This window comes from Carettochelys insculpta, chromosome 4 (genome assembly GCF_033958435.1).
Source record: "Carettochelys insculpta isolate YL-2023 chromosome 4, ASM3395843v1, whole genome shotgun sequence".
Taxonomy (NCBI): domain Eukaryota; kingdom Metazoa; phylum Chordata; order Testudines; family Carettochelyidae; genus Carettochelys; species Carettochelys insculpta.
The window spans coordinates 1,542,953-1,566,897 of record NC_134140.1 but is presented as its reverse complement, the minus strand read 5'-3'; the positions used below and the strand labels follow the sequence as shown (position 1 = coordinate 1,566,897).

Below are 23,945 nucleotides of genomic sequence, written 5' to 3'. Positions count from 1 at the left end.
GCCCCTGCAGATCGAGCACTGCCATTCAGAGTGCGTGACTGACACCCAGCTGTGTGGCGCCCGCTTCTGCGATCCCGAGGGAAACTCCTTTGCTGCGACTGGCTACGACCTCAGTGAGATTGTCCGCTACAGCCAGGTCTAGGCCGTCCCGCTGCCAGGGGCTCGCAGCGCAGGCCAGGCCCGGCCAGGCCGTTCCCAGGAGGGGCGCTGTGCTAACAGGCTGGCACACCTGTGCCAGAAGGAGGCGGGGGCGCTGGGCAGAGACCCCTGGCTCCCAGGGCCGCTGCAGGCAGACAGGCAGAGGATCAGACATGTGGGAGCTGAATTGTCCAGAGCTGAGCCGGGCCCCTCAGCCCTGGGGAGATCGGCCATTGACATGGGGGGGATGTGCATGAAGAAGTAGGGGACAGCACGGCTGTGGCAAGATGAAACCCAATCCCTCTGGCCCGAGGTCTGCATCCGCCCCCGTGGCTACTCATTGTCCTCCCCTGGGGCAGGCAGCTGTCCCCACCTGCCCAGGGCTGCTCTGCCTGGCCCCTGCGGGCTGAGACATCCTCTGTTCCAGACCCCGGAGAGGCCAGAGCTGGTTCAGTAGCTGGGGAGGAGCCATCCTTCATGCCAAGGCTGGAGAAAGGACGTCCTGCTCCCAGGGGCCTGCCCGCTGCAGTGCTTCGTCGCCGGGGCTTGGCATGGGCACAGCACAGCGCCGCGAGACCGCAGCTGGGGCCTTGTCCTGGGGCACTGCCGGGTCACAGATCTCGGTGGCGCCCCGTGTTACCGGCTCACAGAGCCGTCGGCGCCGGAGTCAGCCGGCGCTACGAGAGGAGCCCTGGGCTGGGCCGCAGGGGGCCTGGGGCTAGGTCTGACTCTGCCATGGGCCTGCTGGGACCGTGGGCCAGTGGTTGCCGCTCCATGCCCCATCTGTAAATGGGCCAGCTACATACCGCCTCGCCCTCCCTTGTGACAGGCTGCGCTGGATAAACCCTAGTGCCGGTACCTGGCCAGACTCGGGTTTGCCTCCTCTGTGCAGGTGCCCAAAGGGCGCCCCAGCTCTGCGACCCCCCAGCGGGCGGCTGCTTGGCCTGACCTGGCAACAGCTGCTGCGCTCGGCTCACCCGGCTCCTCCCAGGCCAAGGCCTGACCTCGCATAGGCCGGGCTCCAGGCCAGGCTCAGCCCTGGGTCCCGCCCGGCTGCACTTTGGGACGGGCTGCAGCCCCCTCCTGCGCCAGCTGCCGGGAAGGCCCTCCCCTGCGGAGACCGAGCGGTGAGGCTGGGCGCAGGGCCCGGTCCCTTGGAAGTGCTTGTTGCTCCCCCCTGCAGGGCAGCTGTGCCTCGGGAACCTGGCAGCACAGGCTCCCCGGCTGGCTGGGCGGGCTGAAGGACGGCTCTTCTGCGGGGCAGGCCTGCGGCTGGGCCCTGAGCAGGGGCCTCTGGCTGAGCCAGCCTGGTGCTGGAGGGGTGAGCCTGCTGTCTGCAGCATGGCCCAGCGCCGGGCACGGCTGGGTCACAGCCCAGAGCCGCCACACCGTGTCATGCAACACGCTTGGAGGCGGCCGTGCACAGTGTTTGTGTGTGTGTGTGTGTGTGCGCGTGTGTGTGTGTGCGCGTGCGCGCACATGTTTAAGTGCATGTCCATGTGTAAGTGCATGTCTGTGCGTGCACACGTGTATGCATGTGTGTGTGTGTGCAGGTGTGCCTGTGTGCATGCACACGTGCAGGTGTGCCTGTGCGCGTGTGTGCGTGCATGTGTGTGCATGCGTGCATGTGTGTGCCTACTGTGCGTGCACCTGCCGTGTGTGTGTGCGTGCGTGCAGGTGCACCTGTTGTGCATATGTGCACGTGTGTGCGCGTGCCTGTTGTGTGTGTGTGCGCGCGTGTGCTTGTTGTGCATGTGGGTGCACTTGTTGTGCATGTGCACTCGCTGCTGAACCACTGCCCCCCCGAGGCAGCTGCATTTCACACGTGGGCGCTGGGGAAGTGAACTTTGCTCTCTCCTGCAGCCCAGGCCCCAGCAGAACGCTTGGCACCACTGCAGCCCTGGGCCCCTCTAGGCCCCTGCGCTGGAGCCCTGCTTGGCCTGGCCCTGTGGGGCTGCTGGAGGCTCTTGCTCTGCCCGTGGGGACTGGGCTGGCTGGGGCAGTGCAGGGGGACTCCTCGCCCCTGGCGTGCTGGCGCGCCTGCGTGGGCAAGGGAGCAGAACCCTCCCTTGCCAAGGGACGCCCTGAAGGCCAAAGCTGGAGCGGGCTCAGAAAAGCACAACCTCAAGTCCTGGCAGCAGGGTCCATGGCTGGCTGTTAGCCACGCCGGGCAGGCCCCCACCTACCCCCCTTCCAGCCATGCCGGGCAGGCCCCCACCTACCCCCCCTCCAGCCACGCCGGGCAGGCCCCCACCTACCCCCCCACTTCCACCCACTCCAGGCAGGCCCTCACCTACCCCCCTTCCAGCCACGCCAGGCAGGGCCCCACTTACGCCCCCCTTCTAGCCACGCCGGGCAGGCCCCCACCTACCCCCCCCTTCCAGCCATGCTGGGCAGGGCCCCACCTACCCCCCTCTTCAAGCCACGCTGGGCAGAGCCCAGGCTGGGTCACTATTTGCCCAGGGCTCTTCACCAGCCGCAGCCAGGAGCCTGGGCTGTCCCTGTGCGTGGGGGGCGCTGTGCTAGGCACTCCGGTGTCAGGGAATTGAACCGTCCCTCGTGTGCCCACAGACTCCTGCCTCTTCCCACGAGTGCCCACCGGGGCGTGATGGCATTAACCAGTGACTGACAGGTCCTCCAGCCAGTAGCTGCCCCCCACCACCAGGGTCGGACATGCTGTGCCTTAATCCGTCAGCCAAGCCTCTATGTAACCCGCTCCAAGCACGCCCCACGGGCAGTGGTGGGGTCCCAGCCCTGTCCAGCCGGGGCACGTAGCGGGGCCCCTGACCCTGCAGGCAGAGCAGGATAGCAGGCGCTGCCCCAGCCCAGGGAAAGTGGCAGGGGCTCCCTGGGCTGTCACAGCCAGGGAGGGGGCCTGGCCTGGCCTGGCCCTGCAGCAGGGCAGGAGCAATGCAGCTGGCTCTCACCCACGGCGATCAACCAGCAACCCTGTGGCAGCTGGTCTGAGCACAGGGGCTGGTCTGAGCTTGGCTCTGTGCTGTGAGACATGGGGCACCACCTGCCCCCCAAGGAAGCTGGGGGGGAGCAGCCACAGGGCTCCCAGCCCCTGGGCACCCAGTGTCCCTTGCCATGGGGAGGGGTGGCTCCTGCCTGGGGGGCTCCAGCATCTGCAGCTGGCTGCCCCACCCCACTCAGGCCTGTGGGCTGGGATGGGTGTGGCGGAAGGCCCCTTGCCTCTGGGCACAAGAGGGGCCAGTGCCCCCACGGAGCCAGGCCCAAGCAGCAGCAAAACCCACCTCTCCACAGCAGAGCCTGCCCTTACCTGCCTGTCTCCCTGCGCTGTGGACAGGGGCGGCCGCCAGGCTCCCCGGTAGCATGCACAGGCCTGCTGGCTCTGCTCCCAGAGGGGTGGGGCGCAGCTGGGTGCGTGCTGCAGGCGCTGCCTTGGCCGTGGGAGCCCGTTACAGGGCCAGCCTGGAGAGCAGTAGCGAAGGGGCAGCAGAGCCCTGCCTGAGGGATCCAGCCCCAGGCCGGGGGCACCCAGTGCAGAGCCTGCTGGGCCTGGCTCACAGGCCCCCCCCCCCCCCCCACGAAACACCCCTGGAAGGGCAGGGTTGGGGCACCGGGCACCAGCCGCAGCCCCTGTGCCAGCTCCAGGCTGCGCTGTGGCCACGCGGGAGGCCCAGGGGAGCCTGCGGCTACCCCGCCGAGACGCGGGCCCACTACCCACCGCATTAACCCAGCCCTAGCCCCCTGCAGCACTGCCCCCGGGGGCACAGGGCGGGCCTGCCACCCCTGCTGAGCGGGGCCCGGCTCTCGGACACAGGCGCGTTTCCGCCCCTCCCTTTGGCACTGCGGCCTGTCTGCTGGGGGAGCGAGCGTTACACCGCAGCACGAGTGGGGTACAGCTGGGCCGGGCCGGGCCGGGGCAGGAGCCCCCGTTACACCGCGCCCAGGGCGGGTGCTGCCGTTGCACCGGGGGGCACAGGCCGCTCACGCCAGCAGCTGAAGCCCTGGGGAGCGAATGGCTGGCTGCGGAGGCCCGGCTGCACCTGGCAGTAAAGCCAGCACCGCCAGTGGCCTCCTGACCCGTTTACCACAGGCCAGGGAGGCCCTTCCAGCATCGGCACGTCTCAGAACACACTCGCGTTCTCCGACAAGCGCTGCCCAGGCCTACGGGCCGGTCCGCAGCCCCCCTGCACAGGGCAGACAGGCTGGGCAGAGCCGGCTCGTGGCTCGCAGAATCCATCCAACCCACGCAACTGGCCCAGCTTCCCCCAGCCCAGTAGACCCAGCCGGCCCACTCCCGGAGCTCTGTCAGCGCAGAGCAGAGGCGCAGGATGCTGGCGTCCAGCCCCCCGCTCCCCACCCGAGCAGCCCGCAGCCACTCGTCCCACCTCTGGGCAGGGCACCCCGCCTGCCCAGGTACCCCAACCAGTGCTCCACCCCTGCCGGGAAAGAGATTGTCCTAATAGCCACCTGCGCCTCCCCCTCTGCAAGGTCAGACCACTGCTGCTGCTTCTGCCCTCTCCGCCCCCTCCGGAAGCTGGAGGCTGCTACTAAATCACCCCTCCGTCTTCTCTTCTGCAAACTAAACAAGCCCAAACCCCTCAGCCTCTCCTCGGAGGTGATGTGCCCCCCTTGTTCTTGTCAGCCGCTGCTGCAGCCTCCCCGTGTGTAGTAGGGGAGCCACACCTGGCCCCACACTCCAGTGCTGAGGAGTAGGGAAGGATCACTGCCCATCAGCCGCCAGCAATGCTGCTCCTAATGCAGCCCAAGGTGCCCTTAGTTTTCCTGGCCCCGGGGACACTGTTGGCCCCTATCCCCCTTCTCGTGTGCTGCTGAACTGCTGCTTAGCCGGTCGGTCCCCAGCCTGGAGCTGTGCTCAGGGAGTTCTCCCACAGCCATGGCACAGCCCTGACACAGCCAGCCCCAGGGCAGCGCCTGGGCCCACCCCCTGCCCAGCCCAGGATATCACCAGAGGGCTCTTCCCCTGCAGCAGGTTCTCCCCCGGCCAGCCAGCACCAGCGGGCAGCAGAGCGAGCTGGCTGGGCAGCTCCCGGGCGTGGAGGGCTGGGTACCATGTGGCATGACCGAGCTGGGAGCAGGCTGGGGCTGGGGCTGGGGCTGGCTCCCACCCCTGCAGCTGGCACCAAGCCCAGGGAGGCGGCTCTGCACTGACCAGCCATGCAGCTGGGGGGTTGCTCACATCCCAGGCCGGGCACTACGCCCCAGCCAGCTCGCGGGGAAGGGGAGGACAAGGCAGGCAGGCTGAGGAGAGCTGGGTACGGTGCAGCCAGTGGCAGGGGCACCTGAGACACTCCAGGGGGGCGAGGTGCCCGGGAGAGCGCGTCTAAGGGCAGCGGGGCCCCGGCCGGAGCCTGGGGGAACAGCCCTGACAGCCAGGAGTCTAGGCGGCTGTCCCCACCCCTGCCAGGGCTCCCACTGCCACAGCTGGCAGCTGCTGGGGGGCCACAAAGTCCTGCTGTGAGGCCTGCAGGCTGCAAGGGAACAGCGCCACCTCCCCCATGGCCCAGCTGGGCCCAGGCTGCCCCCCGCAGCCCCTCTGCACCGCAGGCCCAGGCACGTTACAAAAGCTTTTTATTCCAAGGTTAAAACAGTCCGTGGCTGCGCGGTGCAAACGGCCGGGCTGGGCCGGCTCACAGTGGTGAAACGGGGATACAAAAAGCCCTTTAGCCAAGGGAGGGAGCCCTAGAAAAGTGTAAACCCTGGTGCGGCCGCGGCCGGAGGGGGAGCCCGGCACACGTGGGGCAGTTCCCTTAGGGCACCACGTGTGGAAAGGGGGCAGGGCCCCCGGGCAAGGCTGGGAAGAGGCTCAGCATGGCAAAGGCACAGAAGGGGCAGGCAGGGGCTCCAGGCAGCCCCTGTGGCCACACCAGCCCAAAGGGGGAAGGGAGCAGCTTCTACCCCTCCCCCCCCACCAGAGAAAACTCCCGTCCCTCCATAGACCCCAGCTCCCCTGGGCCAGGAGAAGCCCTCAGCCCTGTGATCCCCCCTCCCTCCAGCAGCACAGGGGAGCCGGGACCGGGTGCTGCTCCCGGGCCTCTCACAGGCACAGGGGGCTCCTACCTAGCTACACCCCCTGCCCCTGCCCCTGCCCCAGCGTGACCAAGCCCTGGGGAGGGGCACACCCCTCCAATACTGCTCGGTGTGAGGTAGCCCCCAGTTCTGCCAGGTGTGGGGCCCCAGCCCCCCACGCCGGGGCCCAAGGCACGGCAAAGCTGGGGGAGGCACCGCCGTAACCCAAGGGGGAGCGCGGCACGCCTGTAACCGTGCCCAAGGCAGGGGCTGGGAAGCGCCTGCTAGGCCCCCCTGCCAGGGGCACGAGGCGGTCCAGGCCCCCAGCCCTAGGAGACGTGGGGCGAGGGCCGCCAGAAGCACCACTTGCTGCGGGTGCGCTGCTTGTGCAGCAGCTGCTCCTCCAGCTCCCGCTCCTTCTTGGAGCGCAGGTACAGGTCCTCCTCCTTCAGGTACCAGACGGGCGGCCAGCGGTGCCTCTCGCAGTGCGCTTTGTTCTCTAGGGGCCGAGAGAGGGGCAGGTCAGCCCCTTCCCCGCGGCCAGGCCAACTGCCCAGGCTCCCCCAGCCAGGGACCTGCAGCAGAGCTGCCCAGGGAGCTCCCCTGCCCCCAGCCACCTCCCCCCCCGCTGCTTCCCCTTTGGGCCTAGGGCTGAGATATAGGGGAGCAGCGTGACCCCAGCGCTGCGAGAGGGGGAGGGGCCCCATGGAGTGCAGATTGTCTATGGGGGGGGGCAGAACCAGACCAGCCTGGGGGGTCTAGTCGCACCCCTGCTCCCAGCAGCAACAGCCCTAACTGAACCATCCAGCCAGAGCTGGGGGGAGCCCAGGCGGCAGCCTTCTCGGGACAGCGATCCACCCCAGCCCCAAGTTACCCAGCCCAGCGCTGCGCTGTGCTGCCCTGCCCTGCTGAGATGGGTCTGTCCTGAGAGCCAGCCTGGACCTCCCCCATTGCTCCTCGGTCTGCCATCTGCCCCGAGAACCCCCCCGCCACTTCAGGCAGGGGCAGGCTGCTATCACATCCCCTCCTTTCTCTTCCGCCCCCCAAGAGGTCCAAAGCCCTCTGCCACAGCTCAGCAGGCACCTGCCCCACAGCTTTGCTGCCCTCCCCTGGACTGTCCACATCCTTGCTGCAGTGGGGGCCCCAGAGCTGGGAGCAATGCTCAGGCTGTGGCCTCACCACGACCAAACCAAGGCGAGTAATGACTTTGCTCAGCTGCTGGCAATGCTCCTCTAATGCAGCCCAAGATGCCCTTAGCCTCGTGGCTAGCAGGGCACACTGGTGGCCCCACCCTCCAGCTGTGCTTGGGATTCCCCTGTCCTCCGTGCAGGGCTCTGCGCTGGTCCATGGGGAGCCTTACATTTCCTTTGGCCCATTCCCGCAACTACATCTAGGTCACTGTGGACCTGGGCTACGTGGGGCTCACCAGAACCAGTCGCCCCCCAGCTAACCACAGCACCGCACCCCAGTCCCAGGGAAGGGAGGTGGTCTTCCCAGGAGCTGAAATGCAGCCGCACGCATGTACTGGAAGGGGCAAGGGGGTGGTGAGAGTAAAAGATTCACTCCAGCCTGAAATATCCCCAACTCTGGGCAATGGCACCTCCCTTGGGGATGAGCAAGAGCTGGGGGGAGACCAAGAGCTGAGACGGAAGGGAAGGGGCAGGACCCTAGGAGAAGGGGGGCTGTTACCAGGGTCACAGGGCAGGACCCCCCCCACTTACAGCCCCCTTCCACGCCAAGCCGGGGAGGCTGGCACACGCCTGCGCCTGTTGGCCGCTGAGATGCCCCGCTCGCCGTCCCGTGGGGGACATTGCTCAGAGCCATCCTGCCCAGGTGTGAGACGCGAAGTCCATTCCTGTCACCCGGGCTCTAGTGGCACCGGCTCTGGGCCAAGCGAGGTGCGGAAGAATGTTGGCAGTGCCCTCACTGGGGCGGTTACCTGGCTGGCTGTGCCAGGGCTGTGGCTGAAGCAGACATTTGCTCAACAGCTGTATTAGAAATGGGGTAGTGAGGAGTTTCACAGCAGGAAGTCTGATCACCTCCCCTGGCCACAGTGAGGGACTAGACAGAGACGCAGCCCTCCAGGTCCAGCACGCAAGAGGGACTGGGACCTGCTGGTGAAACCAGCGACCACTGGAAACATGCCATGGGGCCCACCTGCTCAGGAGATAACCCAGACGCCATGGGAGATGACATGTCATTTTGGGTTAGATCCAAGTTATGTTGACCTGGGGATGTGGCTGGACCCTTTAGGGCCCAGAAGTACACGTGGGGAGCTGGTGGAATAGGTTTTAAGCCGAGAATAGGGAGCTGGTGGCCTGGATATTTTAGGAGCAGCTGGAGAGTCGGGGGGTTTGCTCGGGTGGCTTCTGGCTGCCAGTGGGTTGACGTGACAGAGGTGTTGTGCCTGGTTGGATTTGCCCTAGTGAGAAGGACATCCCAGCCTGGGCTGTCAGTGGCCCGGACTTAAGCACATTACTCAGGATTGGTTCACTCAGCTGTGCCCAGAGCCCCCTATCATATTGCACTGGGGCAGGGGGCAGCCAGGTAGGATCACGTGCAGGGGGCATGTGCTTGGGAACAGGGAGAGGGAACTTCTGCTGTACAGGCTCCCAGGGGTTCGGCTTCCCTGGCCCCTAGCACCCCACTTCCAAGGTCCTGGCAGCCCCCACGCTGCAGGCCGGCCCCTACCTGGTGCCATGTACTTCATCTCCCTGGGGAAGCGGCGGCAGATGCTGTTGTAGTTGGTGCAGATGTAGTGAAGGCACCAGGCTGCCAGCTGCTGAGCATTGTGCAACTGCAAGAGAACAGCAGGCAGCTGACAGCTGGGAGAGGGCCCCTGCCTGCCCCAGCTGGGGGCTTGGTGCCCAGGGACCCAGAGCATGTGGGCAGCCAGGGCCTCACCCCACCAGGCATCCTGCAGCAGCTCTAAGCACCAAGCCAAGGGCCAGGCTGGTAACACGCTGGGACCCCCAGACTGCACCTGATTTCTGTGCAGGAGGCACAGGGCATGGGACCCACATCCCAGCATGCAATGCAGCAGGCTCCACCAGTCACACCTCCACCCCCTCTGCCCTGTGGTGCCCCCAAGGGGCCCCCTGTGACTCCTCCCCACCTCCAGCTGGGGCAGCCGCACTGGCAGCAGGGGTCGGGCTGCCCCTCCAGTCCCTGGCCGTGGCAGAAGCAGCCGGGTCATGCTGCTTCCCTCTGCAGCAAGGGAGGTGAGAGTCCCACCCCCCACAGCACCACGGCTGCCCAGACCCCCCACGGCGCAGGGCCGGGGTGGTTGGACCTCTGCCTGCTGGCCCCTCCCCGTCAGTGTCAGGGCACAGGACCCCCTCCACGACCCTGCCAGCTGCCGGAAGCGTCAGACGGGCTCAGCCGGTGCCCCTGCCCCAAGACAGCTCTTCCCGGCCCCGAGCAGGGGAAGGGAAGCCACGGGCCGACCCCGTACCTGAGTCAGCTGCAGGTAGATGAGCACCTGCTCGTCGATCTCCACCTGCTGCACATAGGCGCGGAGCAGCTCATCCACGGCGTGCTGCTCTGGGAGGGCCGAGACGAGGAGCCTGAGCTGGGGCGGCAAGGCCCAGACCCCAACCCCGACCCGCCTGGCACGGACGGGGGGAGGGCGCCCTCGGGCTCACCCCCAATGCCAGCTGGTTGGGTGCTTCTGGAACGGCATGGCCCCTCCCCACCTGCCCCGGCAAAAGCCTGCAACCCTTGTGCCAGGCCAGAGAAGGCCACATGCCGGTCGGTCTCACCTGGGGCCGGGGCCGGGGCCAGGACCAGCCACCCCCTCCCCAGAACCAAGGGCAGCTGGCTGCAGCCTAGCCATGGGCAGCCACCCCCCTACCCCCAGGCCTGGCTCCACGGAGTCAGGTGCTGCTCCTGGGGCCCTTACCCAACAGCTGGCACACGAGGGGCAGAGCCCACAGCCGCTGCCAGCCTCCTTATCTCACCTGCAGCCTGCGGGGCCCTGCCCTGAGCCTCACCGGTGAGCGCCTGCAGCCGGGGCAGGCACAGGCGGTTGCTTAGGATCAGGAGCTCTGTGGCGTCCAGGTCGGGCGTGGGGGTGAAGTGCCCCGTGCAGAGGAACTCGAGGACGGCCCGCAGGCAGGCACACTTGGTACCAGGCAGGGAGACCTGGGAGGAGAAGGGGAACCTAAGGGACTCACCCCAAACAGGCAGATGGGCCGGGTGGGCCTGCGCTCCTGCAGCCCCTCCCGCCCCACGCGGCTCATTCGCTCCCCGGCCTGGCTGGGGAGCACGTCCGTTTTCACCCCCCAACCAGTGGGCTGGTGAAGGCTCCATCTACCAAGGAACCCCGGGGGGGCCGGGCTGAGCCCCAGCAGCGCTGCTTCTCCCCAGGAGCGGCCCAGCCTGCTCCTAGCCCACGGGGAGCAGTCAGAGGAGGTGGCGGCTGCATGCAGGCATCCGGGTCTGGCCCCAGCCCAGCCCAGCCCTGGCACCCGCACGAGAGTCCCAGTTTATCGCCGATCACATGCTGTGGCTCCCTCTCCCTCTGGCAGGGGAAGGGATCACATGACCCCACCCCTCCGGTCCATGTTCAGCCCCAGGCCACGCCAGGAGTAGGCAGCAGCTCCGACTCCCGCCCCTGCCGGGGGCCTCTTCCTCGGGGACCCCCGCCCCCGCCCCCGCCCCCAGCGCTGCCCGGCCCTTCGCTCCCCGCGATCGCTCAGCTGCCCACCCCTCACCTCCGCTGCGTAGCTCTCCCGGAAGTTGCCGCAGAACATGGCTCCCATCCAGTCACAGCCTGCAAGCAGCAGGGGCTTGTGGGCCGGCACCGACCCGTCATCCACCAGGAACACGACATCTGGGGCAGGGGAGGGGGTTAGCGCTGCCTGGCCCCACCCCAGAGACTGCAGCCAGGGCCGACACGTGCAGGGCCAGGCCCGGTTTTACAGTACCTGCGGGGGCGCTGGCTAGGAAGAGGGACCCCCACAGGGCAGTGGTGAAGTGCTGGGGAAAAGCACCAGCTGGGTGCTACAGACCCTTACTCGGCACCTGCCCTGGCCCAGGCACGCGACCTGTGGGGGGCCCTAGCCCCTGCCCTGCCGAGACCCAGCTGTACCCGCAAAGACGCCTTGGCCTGCCCCCCCCACCCCTCCCCAACGCCCCAGCCCAAGGCCCCTGTCCCCACCTGCAAAGACGCCCTGGCCTGACCCCCCACCCCTCTCCAACGTCCCAGCCCAGAGCCCTGCCCCCACCTGCAAAGACGCCCTGGCCTGACCCCCACCCCCCGACACCCCAGCCCAGAGCCCTGCCCCCACCTGCAAAGACGCCCTGGCCTGACCCCCCACCCCTCTCCAACGCCCCAGCCCAGGGCCCTGCCCCCACCTGCAAAGACGCCCTGGCCTGCCCCCCACCCCCCGACACCCCAGCCCAGGGCCCTGCCCCCACCTGCAAAGACGCCCTGGCCTGACCCCCCACCCCTCTCCAACGCCCCAGCCCAGGGCCCCTGCCCCCACCTGCAAAGACGCCCTGGCCTGCCCCCCACCCCCCGACACCCCAGCCCAGGACCCCTGTCCCCACCTGCAAAGATGCCCTGGCCTGACCCCCCCACCCCTCTCCAACGCCCCAGCCCAGGGCCCCTGCCCCCACCTGCAAAGACGCCCTGGCCTGCCCCCCACCCCCCGACACCCCAGCCCAGGGCCCTGCCCCAACCTGCAAAGATGCCCTGGCCTGCCCCCCCCAACCCTCCCCAACGCCCCAGCCCAGGGCCCTGCCCCCACCTGCAAAGATGCCCTGGCCTGCCCCCCCCAACCCTCCCCAACACCCCAGCCCAGGGCCCCTGCCCCCACCTGCAAAGACGCCCTGGCCTGCCCCCCACCCCCCGACACCCCAGCCCAGGGCCCTGCCCCCACCTGCAAAGATGCCCTGGCCTGCCCCCCCCAACGCCCCAGCCCCCACCTGCAAAGACGCCCTGGCCTGCCCCCCACCCCCCAATACCCCTCTCCAATGCCCCAGCCCAGGGCCCCTGCCCCCACCTGCAAAGACACCCTGGCCTGCCCCCCACCCCCCGACACCCCAGCCCAGGGCCCCTGCCCCCACCTGCAAAGACACCCTGGCCTGCCCCCCACCCCCCGACACCCCAGCCCAGGGCCCTGCCCCCACCTGCAAAGACGCCCTGGCCTGACCCACCCCCCACCCCTCTCCAACGCCCCAGCCCAGGGCCCCTGCCCCCACCTGCAAAGACACCCTGGCCTGCCCCCCACCCCCCGACACCCCAGCCCAGGGCCCTGCCCCCACCTGCAAAGACGCCCTGGCCTGACCCCCCCCTCACCCCTCTCCAACGCCCCAGCCCAGGGCCCTGCCCCCACCTGCAAAGACGCCCTGGCCTGACCCACCCCCCACCCCTCTCCAACGCCCCAGCCCAGGGCCCTGCCCCACCTGCAAAGACGCCCTTGCTGAGGCACTCCTTGATGCGGTTGGCCCGGCGCACATGGAAGGCCTTGGTGATCTCCTGGTTCATGAAGCTCTCCTTGTTGAGCACGTTGGCCACCATCATGCGCAGGTCAAAGACCTCCAGCAGCTCAGCGATGGTGGCCACCTGCATGAGGTCTGTGCGGCCCTGATCCAGGTGGCCCGTGTAGAGGTACTCAAGCACTGCCCGGAAGGGCCCCGGCTGGACCAGCTCATCCATGTACACCACCGTCATCTGCTTCTCCCGATGGGTCACGGGGTCCTGAACCAGCTCCAGCTGCATGCGGACAAAGCCCCGGCCCCAGCCTGACAGCTCCTGGCCCCCGGCCCCCAGGGGCTGCGAGTCCTCACCCTGCACCAGCCACAGGGGATCGTCACTATGCGAAGTCCTGAGGGGGGCCTGGGTCCCCTCGCCCAGCGGGCCCTTCTCCATCTCCAGGCTCTTAGTCCTGGCAGCTGGCTCCTTGGCCACCTGCTGCTCCGCACCAAGGGCCTCCCCAGCCGGTGTGGCTGGCCGCTCCCGGCTGAAGAGGTCATAGAACTTGGAGCAGGAGGTGGCCAGGTAGACACGGTGGGCGAAGACACGGTGCCCCCCCTGCAGCTGGAAGACCACATCGGCACAGAGCGGGGTGCAGAAGAGGGCTGCAGGGCCCTGGCCGCCGCTGGTGAGCGGGTCGGGGATGTGGATGACCGGCGGGGGCGGCTTGGGGGGCAGGAAGGGCGCCTGCAGCAGCGGCCTCTGCATCTTCTTCAGGTGGGACTTCCAGAACTGCAGATGGCGGCGAGAGATGAGGGCCGCCCGGATGGCGTTGTCAAAGACATCCTTGATGCCGAACTGGGCCACCACGCTGGTCTCGTAGTACGGTACCCCCAGCTCCTTGGCCACCTCGTGGCCCCGCTCCGGCGGCAGGATGTCCGTGGGTCTGATGGGCCTGGCAAGGGAGAGGAGCTGGCAGGTCACCTCTGGCCCAGACAGCCCGGGGGGGACTCGCGTGCCCAAACGGAAGTAGCTTGGCGTGGGCATCTGCTCCGCGTGGCTAGTGGAGCTGTGCTTCCCTTAGGGACCGTGCAACCCTCTGCCAAAGGCTCCGCCAAGCTGTGGCAAACCGCCCCGCCGGTCAAGGGCCGCCAGGAACAGCCGTTGGGCCCCACGCCGCAGGACGACACCGGGAAGCCTGGCAGCAGCCATACCGTAACCCCAGAGTTTTCCACCGTTGCCACAGCAACATGGCACCGCGAAACCCACAGACAAGTACCAAGGCAGGCTGCCCTGCCACGGCCCTCTGGGCCCAGTCCTGCACCGGGGCACCGCAGCGCGGCCGGCAGAGCCCAGCCCCACGCGAGCTGACGCGCCGCAGGCTGGTAAGAGAAGAGCGCTGCAGAGCGCCAGCCTGCCCGCACGCCACGTCTCGGCCGTGTTCTCAGCACCGTGGCGTCTGGCCGCCTCCCCTGCCAAAGAGCCCAGGGCCCCCTCAGAGGCGCAAGGCCTGCGCCCAGTGCGGGGGCCGCCAGCAGCTGGGCAGGACCTGGCTCTCAGACACACACGCGCCCCGGTGCTCCCTCGGCCGCCCTGGGCACGGGCTCCCTTACTTGGCCAGTGGGCGGCGAGCGCGGTTCACAGCCTCCAGGTCGGCGTAGCGCAGGTCCAGCTGGCAGCCCACCAGCACGATGGGGGTCCGTGGGCAGAAGTGCTTGATCTCCGGGTACCACATGGTCTTCACGTGGCGCAGGGAGTTGGGGTTGGCCAGGGAGAAGCAGAGAACCACCACGTCGGACCTGCAGGCAGGGGGAGAGATGGGGCAGGCAGGCAGCAAGTCAGCAGGCCCCGATGTCAGCATAGATCTCCCCGGCGCGAGCAGAACCTGAGCGCCACGTCAGGGCTCCTCTGCCCACCTGTCTCCTGGAACAGGGTAGGTCCTGCGCCTGCCCCGGCTGGCGTCCCAGTGTTACGACTGCAGCAGCAATTTCTGGGGGCGGGCACATCTGCCAGGAAGCCTTGGGGGGCAAGGGGGCTCCTGTGACCTGCCCCAGGCACACCCAGCTCTCTCGGCCCAGCGGGGCAGCTCAGAGGGCGTGTGATGGAGTGGGGGATACCTGTGTGTGTGTGAGTGGCTCACACAGGCTGTGGGGCTCCTGCTGAGGGTAACCCTGACGACCAGGTAACACCTTTGTACTGCAGACAAAGCAGGAGGTGGAGCCTGAGGGATTTGAATTGGAACTGGGAGTTGGAAGCAGTGAGTCTGGGCTGAGGGAGAGAGAGACAAAGGAGGGGGCAAGGCCCTGGCTCTGGGGGCCCCTCGGGGCCTCCTCTCCCCAACATGGATTGGACTGGCTGTCTCTGCCTGCTGCACTGACTCCTCTGTACGATGCTGTGTCCTGTCGGCTAATAAACCCGCTGTTCTCCTGCTAAGTGAGAGACTCTCCTGCCTGCGGACAGGGTGCAGAGCTTGGGGGACCCCAGAACCCCATCACACTGGTGTCAGAAGTGGGATATTCTGCACCCCGAGGATGGAGCATCCAGCAGTAAGTGACCGGGGCCCCGGAAGAAGTGGGGCCTGCAAGACCCAGGTGTGCTGAAGGGCAGTGAGGTGCAGTTCCCCAAGGCGGAGGGGCCTGCGGCCAAACCCAAGCAACTGCGGTCGTGGTCCTCGAGAGGGGGTGTCACACCCGAGGAGGGGTTACTCCTGGGAATCTGTTGGAGTCGGTCCCAGAAGGTGGAGGGGCCGAGACCCCAACCCCCAGGAACAAGTGACCCCTGAGGAGGCTGACGCTGAATGAGTTCTTCCCAAGACAGGGTGCTCATGGTCCCTGAGAGCGGGTGTCACACTGAAGAAGGGGTTCCGCTGGGAGTCTGTTGGAGTCGGTCCCAGAGGGCAGAGGGGCCTACGGCCTAACCCCAGGCAGCTTGTGACCCGCAAGGAGCCTGGCACACTGAAGGGATTCTTCCAGGAAGCGTGGGGTGCAGAGGGCATCAGCCTGAGAGCCTGCAACCACGCTCAGCAACTCCGCTGTGAAGTGGCAGCACCTGGAAACCGAATCGAGATTAAAGAAACTGGACAAGGCAGCGTGGATGTGCAGTGGCGGAGCTGAGGGCTGGGGAGAATCCTGCAGAGGTGAGCCCGGATCGGGGCAGGGAACCCTGGACTGCATGGAGCTCTGAACCCTGAGTGGCCTGCCACAGCTCAAGGAGGGAAGGAGCGATTCCAACCCATCATCTACTAGTGGCCAAGACAGACCTGCGAAGAGTTTTCCAGGCCTGGGCCAAGGAAGGTCCCTGTGTGTCTGTGCAGGAAAGCAGCTGATCCACTGGGAATGGCAAGTTGTCTGTGAGAGAAGCTGCTCCACCTTCTGTGTGTGTGTGGAGACCAGCCGGGGGGCTGGGACAAAGGAGAGAGTGTCTCCCATTGTCTGTCTGTGTTGAACAACAGCAGCAGCAGCCTGGGGAGAGAGCAGAGCCTGCGTTTGGAAAAGGTGCCAATGAGGAAACTAGCCCATTGTCTGAGGAAGATTCACCAGCCTGGGGTGGCTGGAGAAGGAACCACCAGAAAAGAGCATTCCAGGTGTGTCTCTGAATCCAGCCATGGGGGCTGGAGCAGAGGGAATGGCTCCGGGATGGGCAGTGGTGTCCCTGCTAAGGACACTGGTCCTTGGTGCAAGAAAAGTGCTTCTGCTTCTGGGGAAGTGAATCCTTTGCCTGAGCCTGTGGGGGCTCGAGATGGAGCCAAGGTCCCAGAGCTGGATATGAGGGCAGCTGAAGCCCAGATGGGAAGTGGGCCTGCCTCTGTGTCTCTCAGGGGGGATGATGCTTTAACTCGGTCTGATCCAGTTAGTATCATCAGGGAATCCCAGAGACCAGACGATTCTGGTACTTGTTCTTTGCCTGATGCTGAGGTGTTACTGGGAGGGGGTGAGAGGACTCTGTCCTACCAGAGTCATCCTCTCGCCAGGACACAAGAACAGACGGGCAATGGAGTTACGCTGACTGATGAAGATAAAGGAGCTGGTAGCAGAAGGGAGGAAAGGGATCCTGACCTTCTGTCCGGTGGTACTGGCTGTCTGCCTGGAGGGGGATTACGTGGGAATCTGCCTGATGGGCCAGAAGTGATCCTGGGCGTAGGTGAAACCCAGGAGCTGGTTGTGGCTCAAGGGAGCAGTGCCCCTGTGGAGCCAAACAGGGGTGAGTTATTGTTTGGGGAAGCTCTTAAGGAAGAGAATTTCCCTGAAACTTTTCCTGACCCGTCTGTGGGGACTGCAGAAAATGGGAGTGAGGTGAAGGAGAATGAACAGGAAAGGTGCTTGTCTGTAAGCACCAGAGCAGCCCTTTGCCTGGGGAGAAGTTTGTTTCAGCTCCTGATGGCCAGGACCTGCCTCAGTATGAAACCACTGGCTGTGCTCTGCAAGGGTCCAAAGCAGGCAGGGTAAAAGTTTCTCAGGAATTGGAAGCTGGTGCAAGTAAAGTGAAAACTATCAGGGAATGTGAGCAGCCCTGTGAGAACCAAGTAAAACAGCTGCACAGTCAGTCTCTGTAGGATGCAGGAGAGGGCCAGCAATTCCCCATCTCCAGATGGTGGAAACACTTATATTCTTATACTGGACTCCACTTCTGATTCCATGGGGAGGCAGTAGTTGGAGGTGGAAGGACAAAGGAGCTTTGGGCCTGGTGGGCCAGTAAGGGATAAACAGGGATTCCTTCATGTGGATTCTGCGTCTGGGACTCACAAAACAACTCTCAGAAAGCAGTTTGGTTTGCAAATTTCCAGACTGGTAGGGAGGGGGCCGTCTCCCTGAGATCATCAATGGCCCAGCTCTTGTTAGAAGGGAGGGCACAGCCAGAGAGATCAGATTTCCACCCCAGGGGGCAAGAGAGAAGATTAGAACTTGATGGTGCTAAGAAAGGCCTCAGCCATTTTTCCCCAAAATACCAGATTCTCAAGGAGGTTACACAAAAGTTGTGGTCTACCAAAGAGCAACGTAAATGTGCAGTTGCAATGGGGTTGTTCTGTTACTCACGCTGACTGCTGTAACCAAGGGGTGCTGCTACCAAAAGCTGTAGAATTGTATCATGTACTGAATGTTTGGAAAGAGCCATTTGACATGATGACATGGATGTAGAAACATGAGTTGTATGTTGAAGGAGTCTGTAACTCTGAAATGTCACCATTGTTCCCTGTAACTAGTCTTGCAACCTCTCACATGAGGAGGAACATTCCAAACCTATTGTGTGGCATGGAAGGGGAAACTGAGGCACACAACCATTTTGGTGGTCTGGCTAAATGCCAAGGGTGGAAGCATTTGTACCTTCTTTTACTGGACTGTAACTGAATTCCAGACATTGGCCGGAGCAGCTGTATGGACTGGTGGTCAGATGGGGCAGGACCCAGACCACAAAAGACCTGTTTGATCTGTTGGTGCTGCAGCATCTGTATGGGCTCTGCCTGCCCGACTTGAGAACGTGGCTGATGGACCGGGGCCGAAGCAGGGAGACCGACCAACCCAAGGGAACTAAAGGGACTTGCCCGGCTGCATCACATGAAAAGGGCCAAGACCAAGCTCCTGACTTGGAGCCTCCCCCAGCAGGACTATGACGTGGAGGTGGTGCACATCAAGGGGAGAACAGAGGGTACAGCCAATGCCCTGTCACAAAGGGAGGGCCCCGAACTTCCCCAGGTCACCAGTTGAGTGACCCCGCTCAGTTCGGTCTGGAAGGGGGGAGAGATGTGATGGAGTGGGGGATACCTGTGTGTGTGTGTGTGGCTCACAGAGGGTGTGGGGCTCCTGCTGAGGGTAACCCTGACGACCAGGTAACACCTTTGTACTGCAGACAAAGGAGGAGGTGGAGCCTGAGGGGTTTGAATTGGAACTGGGAGTTAGGAAGCAGTTAGTCTGGGCTGAGGGAGAGAGAGACAAAGGAGGGGGCCAGGCCCCGGCTCTGGGGGCCCCTCGGGGCCTCCTCTCCCCAACATGGATTGGACTGGCTGTCTCTGCCTGCTGCACTGACTCCTCTGTACGATGCTGTGTCCTGTCGGCTAATAAACCCGCTGTTCTCCTGCTAAGTGAGAGACTCTCCTGCCTGCGGACAGGGTGCAGAGCTTGAGGGACCCCAGAACCCCATCACAGGGCGGCTATTCCAGGAGTCCTGGGGGGCCACCCCAGGCAAGCCAGCAGGGTCCAAGACCCCAAGAGCCGCTGGAACCTCCCAGCCAGGGTGATCAGAGAGCCCCAGCCCAGGGACCCTACGCTGGTCGAGCTGGGGGAACCCCCCAGGGCCAGGGAGTCAGAACCCCTCAGGGCGGGGGGAGCAGCCCCATGACAGCTCAGCCAGGGAAGCATGGAGAGGGGGTTCCCAGCCACTGGCACTCAGCAGCTGCCCGTGGCTGGGGCCTGTCCAGGGTGACTGGAGAGGCCCACCCAGCGGGGCCCCACCACCCATTGCCCGGTGGGGCGGGGGCATGCCCTGGAGTGGGTCTCCAAGCCTGCCCAGAGCACATGGTCCTGCCCAGTCTCCGCAGCCCCCGGCACAAGCGAGATGGCCGCCCCGGGAGCGATGCCCAGCAGGGCCGGCTGGCAGAGTGCCCCCGGTGAAGCCACATGGGGAGCTGGCCCACAGCACCGGTGGCACTAGAAGCCAGTCCTAGAGCCCCAGCCACGGCACGAGGCTAAGCACAGCCAGGCTGAAGGCCCAGATGTGGCAGGCAGTGGGCTCATGGGGCCTCTGCCTGGGTGCCACGCCAGGGCACTGTGCCTCTGGAGGTGCCCGGTATTCTGCTCACAGCTCTGCAGGTCGCACAACGCCAGGGTGTCGGGAAGAGCTGGCACGAGGCTCATAGCGTACCAGACACGGACTAGGGCAGGAGCCGGGCGTCCCAGACAGCTCAGCCATTTACTCCCCTGAATTTCCTGTGCAGCTGTCAGACAGCAGCCACACTCCACACCAGAAGTGGCTGCACTCCAGTGCTAGGCAACACTTCCCATGAAGTGCTTGGAAGTACACCGGAGACACCACAGACAGGAACCTTGCCATGGAGCAGCTGCCAGCCCAGGGGGAAGGTGAGGCTCCCACCTGCCTGGCAACCCCCAGCCAGCACCCCCCCACCTCCAGAAAGGTCACTCGGGTTTGGCCAGGGGTGCCCAGGCAAAGCAGAGGGCTGGGACATGAAGGTGGGACACCCAGCATACATGTGGGACTCCCACGGGAGTCCTGCTGCCCCAGGCCCCCTGTGAGGACGCAGGCGGCAGACTGAGCCACCCCCGGGCTGGTTTGGTTTTGGCGGTGCCTCTCTGGAACGTGGCTGGGAGACACATTTAGATCCACGCCCACAGCACAGACCAAGCAGCTCCTGTCCACCCCCACAGGAAGCCAGCCCAGGCCGAAGCAGCTCCCTGCAGGGAGGGCACCCCCCTGCCCCCATCCCAGCACGACACCAGGGTCTCCAAGCCAGGCGGCCGGCTGCAGAGCCGCGGCAGGGTGGAGACGGCTCAGCGCTGAGCAGCACGGACGTGGGGCCTCTCCAGAGCCAGGCCCGCCCCACTGTGGCGCACACAGAGCCAGGGCTGGGGGAGAGCACCCCAAGCAGCTGCAGAACCAAGGCTGGCTGGCTCAGCCAAAGAGGGCGTGGAGCCTGGCTAGAGCGAGTGGGGAATCTTCCCCAGAGGGCACTGCACCCCCAGGGCACTGCAAACTAGCCAAGGCAGCCTCGCTTGGAGCCCTGGGGCACAAGGGCTGTTCCCAGGCTGCTCAGCTCTGCCTGGGGCACCGGGGCTGAACACCAGCCCCCTCCTGCCCGAGGGCAAGAGCAGACTGCTGGCCCAGGGCAGGCACTCCGCAGCCCCGAGCAGCGCAGGCCTGGACCCACACCGGGGCCCACAGGAATGGGGAGAGGCCCAGGGCACCCCTGGGGCCCACCTGTGCAGCACCCAGCTGGAGAGCCCCACAGAGCCCCAGGGTTCTTCTGGCCAGATGTCCCAGGAGAACCCCCCCGCCCCCACCCCGCTGTTACTGGAGCTGGCTGCTGCCCCCAGGTGCTGAAACCAAACACTCCCAGGCAGCGGGGAGGGGGCCGGAGGGAAGAACCACGTGCCCCGGGCACAGTCCAGCAGCCCCTCCCCCTCAGAGCAGCTGGGGCCAAGTGGCACCAGGGAGCCAGGAGCCCCGCAGCTGAGGGGCCAGGGCAAGGCTGGGGACAGGCCGCATGGCCCCGCTGTGGAGGGAGGTGCCCAGCCAGGGGGCGGGTGCGTCCACGCAGCACCCCCGCCACTCCAGAGCCGGGCTGGGGCCCTGCACAGCCCCCAGGCTCCCACCTGCCATAGGCGAAGCGCCTGTCCTTGTGGTGGTCCCCGAAGGTGTCCCAGAGCCGCAGAGAGACGCTGACCTCATCCACCACGTCCCGGGAGCGTTCCAGCACCTGGCAGGGAGAGCACCGTGAGCGCCCAGCCAGCCCCGGCCCCGGCCCCGGCCCCAGCCCCGCCCCAGCGCTCCCCGCTGCACCCACCTCCTGGCACACGCGGTACTGGTCGATGGCCCACACGGTGGGCACGTGGGTGGCCAGCAGCTGGTACTGGGTGAGGGTGGCATTGCAGGCCCTGGCACAGATGAGACGCGTCTTGCCCACGGCGTTATCCCCGACGACCACGCACTTAATGGTCTCAACGTTGGGGCGCTCATAGTCCAGATCTATATCCATCAGGGCACGGCTGCCCGGGAACGGGGTGGGGGTCACTGCACAGCACGGGGGCCGTGGGCACTGCCCCTGCAGGCAGGGGACAGCGGGGGGGGGGCAGTCCCATGGCACTGCCTTTGGGGGGAGCGGGGGGCGGTCCCGGGGCGCTACCCCTGAGGCCGGGGGGGATGGTCCTGGGGCACTGCCTTTGGGGGGGGCAGCGGTCCTGGAGCGCTGCCCCTGTGAGTGGAAAGCAGCAGGGGGCCGTCCCGGGCGGGGGGGGGGGGCGGTCCCAGGGCACTGCCCCTGCGGGCGGGGATGGGGGGGGCCGTCCCGGGGCACTGCCCCTGCGGGCGGGGGGGATGGGGGGGGCCGTCCCGGGGCACTGCCCCTGCGGGCGGGGGGGATTGGGGGGGGGGGGGCCGTCCCGGGGCACTGCCCCTGCGGGCGGGGGGGATTGGGGGCGGGCGGTCCCCGGGCACTGCCCCTGCGGGCGGGGGGCGCGGTCCCCAGGCACTGCCCCTGCGGGCGGGGGCGATTGGGGGCGCGGTCCCGGGGCACTGCCCCTGCGGGCGGGGGGGGGCGGGGGGCGCGGTCCCTGGGCACTGCCCCTGCGGGCGGGGGGCACGGTCCCCGGGGACGCCCCTGCGGGCGGGGGGCGCGGTCCCCGGGGACGCCCCTGCGGGCGGGGGGCGCGGTCCCCGGGGACGCCCCTGCGGGCGGGGGGGATTGGGGGGCGCGGTCCCGGGGCACTGCCCCTGCGGGCGGGGGGGGGCGGGGGGCGCGGTCCCCGGGCACTGCCCCTGCGGGCGGGGGGGGGGCGGGGGGCGCGGTCCCCGGGCACACCCCTGCGGGCGGGGGGGATTGGGGGCGCGGTCCCGGGGCACTGCCCCTGCGGGCGGGGGGCGCGGTCCCCGGGGACTGCCCCTGCGGGCGGGGGGGGGGCGGGGGGCGCGGTCCCGGGGCACTACCCCTGCGGGCGGGGGGGGGGGGCGGGGGGCGCGGTCCCCGGGCACTGCCCCTGCGGGCGGGGGGGGGGGCGGGGGGCGCGGTCCCCGGGCACTGCCCCTGCGGGCGGGGGGGATTGGGGGCGCGATCCCGGGGCACTGCCCCTGCGGGCGGGGGGGGGCGGGGGCGCGGTCCCGGGGCACTGCCCCTGCGGGCGGGGGGGGGCGGGGGGCGCGGTCCCCGGGCACTGCCCCTGCGGGCGGGGGGGGGGCGGGGGGCGCGGTCCCCGGGCACTGCCCCTGCGGGCGGGGGGGATTGGGGGGGGCCGTCCCGGGGCACTGCCCCTGCGGGCGGGGAGGATTGGGGAGGCGGTCCCGGGGCACTGCCCCTGCGGGCGGGGGGGATTGGGGGGCACGGTCCCGGGGCACTGCCCCTGCGGGCGGGGGGCGCGGTCCCCGGGGACTGCCCCTGCGGGCGGGGGGTGCGGTCCCCGGGCACTGCCCCTGCGGGCGGGGGCGATTGGGGGCGCGGTCCCGGGGCACTGCCCCTGCGGGCGGGGGGGGGGGCGGGGGGCGCGGTCCCCGGGCACTGCCCCTGCGGGCGGGGGGGGGGGGGGCGGGGGGCGCGGTCCCGGGGCACTGCCCCTGCGGGCGGGGGGGATTGGGGGGCGCGGTCCCGGGGCACTGCCCCTGCGGGCGGGGGGGATTGGGGGGCGCGGTCCCGGGGCACTGCCCCTGCGGGGGGACCAGGAGTTGGGGGCGGGCGGGGGCCCCTCACCTGCCGGGGGTCCCGGGGCGGCTCGGGCCCCTCACGGCACCGGCGCGGCCTCCCGGCCCATGGCGCCCGCCCCGCTCGGGCAGCGCAGCCACCGCCCCGGCCAGCCCGTTGTCCCGCCGCCGCCGCCAATCAGCGCCATGACCCCGCCCCCAACCCCGCCCACGGCCCCGCCCCTCCCGCTAACAAAGGCGCCTCGCTGGGACCAAGCCGCGCCCACAAGCCCACGTGACACGGCAGGCCCTCGCCTGAAGGCGCAGACCCCGCCCGCGGGGCCGGTCCGCCTCTTAAAGGGGCAACACCTCCCTGCGCGGCCCCACCAGTCAGCTCCCGCCCCGCGACCCCCCTGCCACCCCCAGTGCCCAGCCCCCTGCTCCTGCCCCACACCCTCCACTACCCCCAGTGTCCAGCCCCCTGCTCCCGTCCCCCGAGCCTCACAGCACCCAGCCCCCCACTCCTGCCCCGGGACCCTCCAGCCCACTGCTTCCACTCCCACCCTGTAACCCCCCCCACAACCCACCCCCAGTGCCCAGCCCCTGCTCCTGCTCCTGCTCCCACCCCATGACCTGCCCCAACAGCCGGGAGTCAGGGCCCCTTGGTGTCTCTGCCAGCTGTGGGAGGGGAGTGGGGCCCAGTGGTTAGAGTGGGGGGGTCTGCCAAGCCTGATCCAGGGGAGACTCGGACCTGGGGACCAGGACCTTGGCTGTCCTGCTGACGCTGGGCCACTGTGGCAACTTCCCGGGCACCCCCAGGAGACTCCCCTCCTGGCCCACATGGCTGCCTTGAGGGTCCCACGCTCTGGCGGGGGCAGGGGAAGGTTTACACCCCAAAGCCACCCCGGCCCTTGGAAAGGCGTCCAGCCCAGAACCGAGGGCACCTGCCATCCCCAGCGCCGCCAGGCACCCCAGGGCAAGACCTCGCCGGGCTAATGGCGCAGCTGTGTCAGGGCCCACGGGGGCGAGTGTCGGCGAGCGCCCGGCAGCA

The 23,945-nt window shown here is 67.6% G+C and overlaps 2 protein-coding genes across 5 annotated transcripts in view; one reads left to right on the top strand and one right to left on the bottom strand.

Moving 5' to 3' along the window:
- The window catches only part of WDR54 (WD repeat domain 54), a 37,173-nt gene extending 36,173 nt beyond the window's left edge, over positions 1 to 1,000 (top strand). For both annotated transcript variants that reach the window (XM_074992153.1, XM_074992154.1), the window contains one exon: positions 11 to 1,000. In XM_074992153.1, coding sequence (XP_074848254.1) covers positions 11 to 142 — 132 coding nt within the window. In that variant the 3' untranslated portion in view covers positions 143 to 1,000. The remainder of the gene's footprint in view (positions 1 to 10) is intronic.
- Positions 1,001 to 5,683: 4,683 nt separating this feature from the next.
- LOC142012274 (rho-related BTB domain-containing protein 2-like) lies at positions 5,684 to 23,101 on the bottom strand. 3 transcript variants are annotated; one of them, XM_074992135.1, is made up of 10 exons: positions 22,965 to 23,101; positions 21,072 to 21,273; positions 20,881 to 20,984; positions 14,173 to 14,358; positions 12,550 to 13,514; positions 10,854 to 10,972; positions 10,098 to 10,281; positions 9,593 to 9,681; positions 8,830 to 8,935; positions 5,684 to 6,637 (listed from the first exon to the last, which is right to left on the bottom strand). In XM_074992135.1, the coding sequence occupies exons 2-10, from the start codon at positions 21,261 to 21,263 to the stop codon at positions 6,468 to 6,470; spliced, it is 2,115 nt and encodes a 704-aa protein (XP_074848236.1). In that variant the 5' UTR covers positions 21,264 to 21,273; positions 22,965 to 23,101; the 3' UTR covers positions 5,684 to 6,467. The 3 variants fall into 3 exon arrangements, with proteins under 3 accessions (XP_074848236.1, XP_074848238.1, XP_074848237.1); XM_074992137.1 differs by having other exon boundaries at positions 10,131 to 10,281; XM_074992136.1 differs by having other exon boundaries at positions 21,072 to 21,329; positions 22,965 to 23,062.
- Positions 23,102 to 23,945: the final 844 nt, after the last annotated feature.

What these genes read in the sequence shown, in the direction of transcription:
- LOC142012274 (XM_074992135.1), bottom strand. Translation starts at nt 21,263, where the DNA reads ATGGATATAGATCTGGACTATGAGCGCCCCAACGTTGAGACCATTAAG. An exon ending in AGGCGCTTCGCCTATGGCAG is followed by an intron (nt 14,359 to 20,880) that starts GTGGGAGCCTGG and finishes CCCTGCCTGCAG; the next exon opens with GTCCGACGTGGTGGTTCTCT. An exon ending in GCTCGCCGCCCACTGGCCAA is followed by an intron (nt 13,515 to 14,172) that starts GTAAGGGAGCCC and finishes CTCCCTTGCCAG; the next exon opens with GCCCATCAGACCCACGGACA.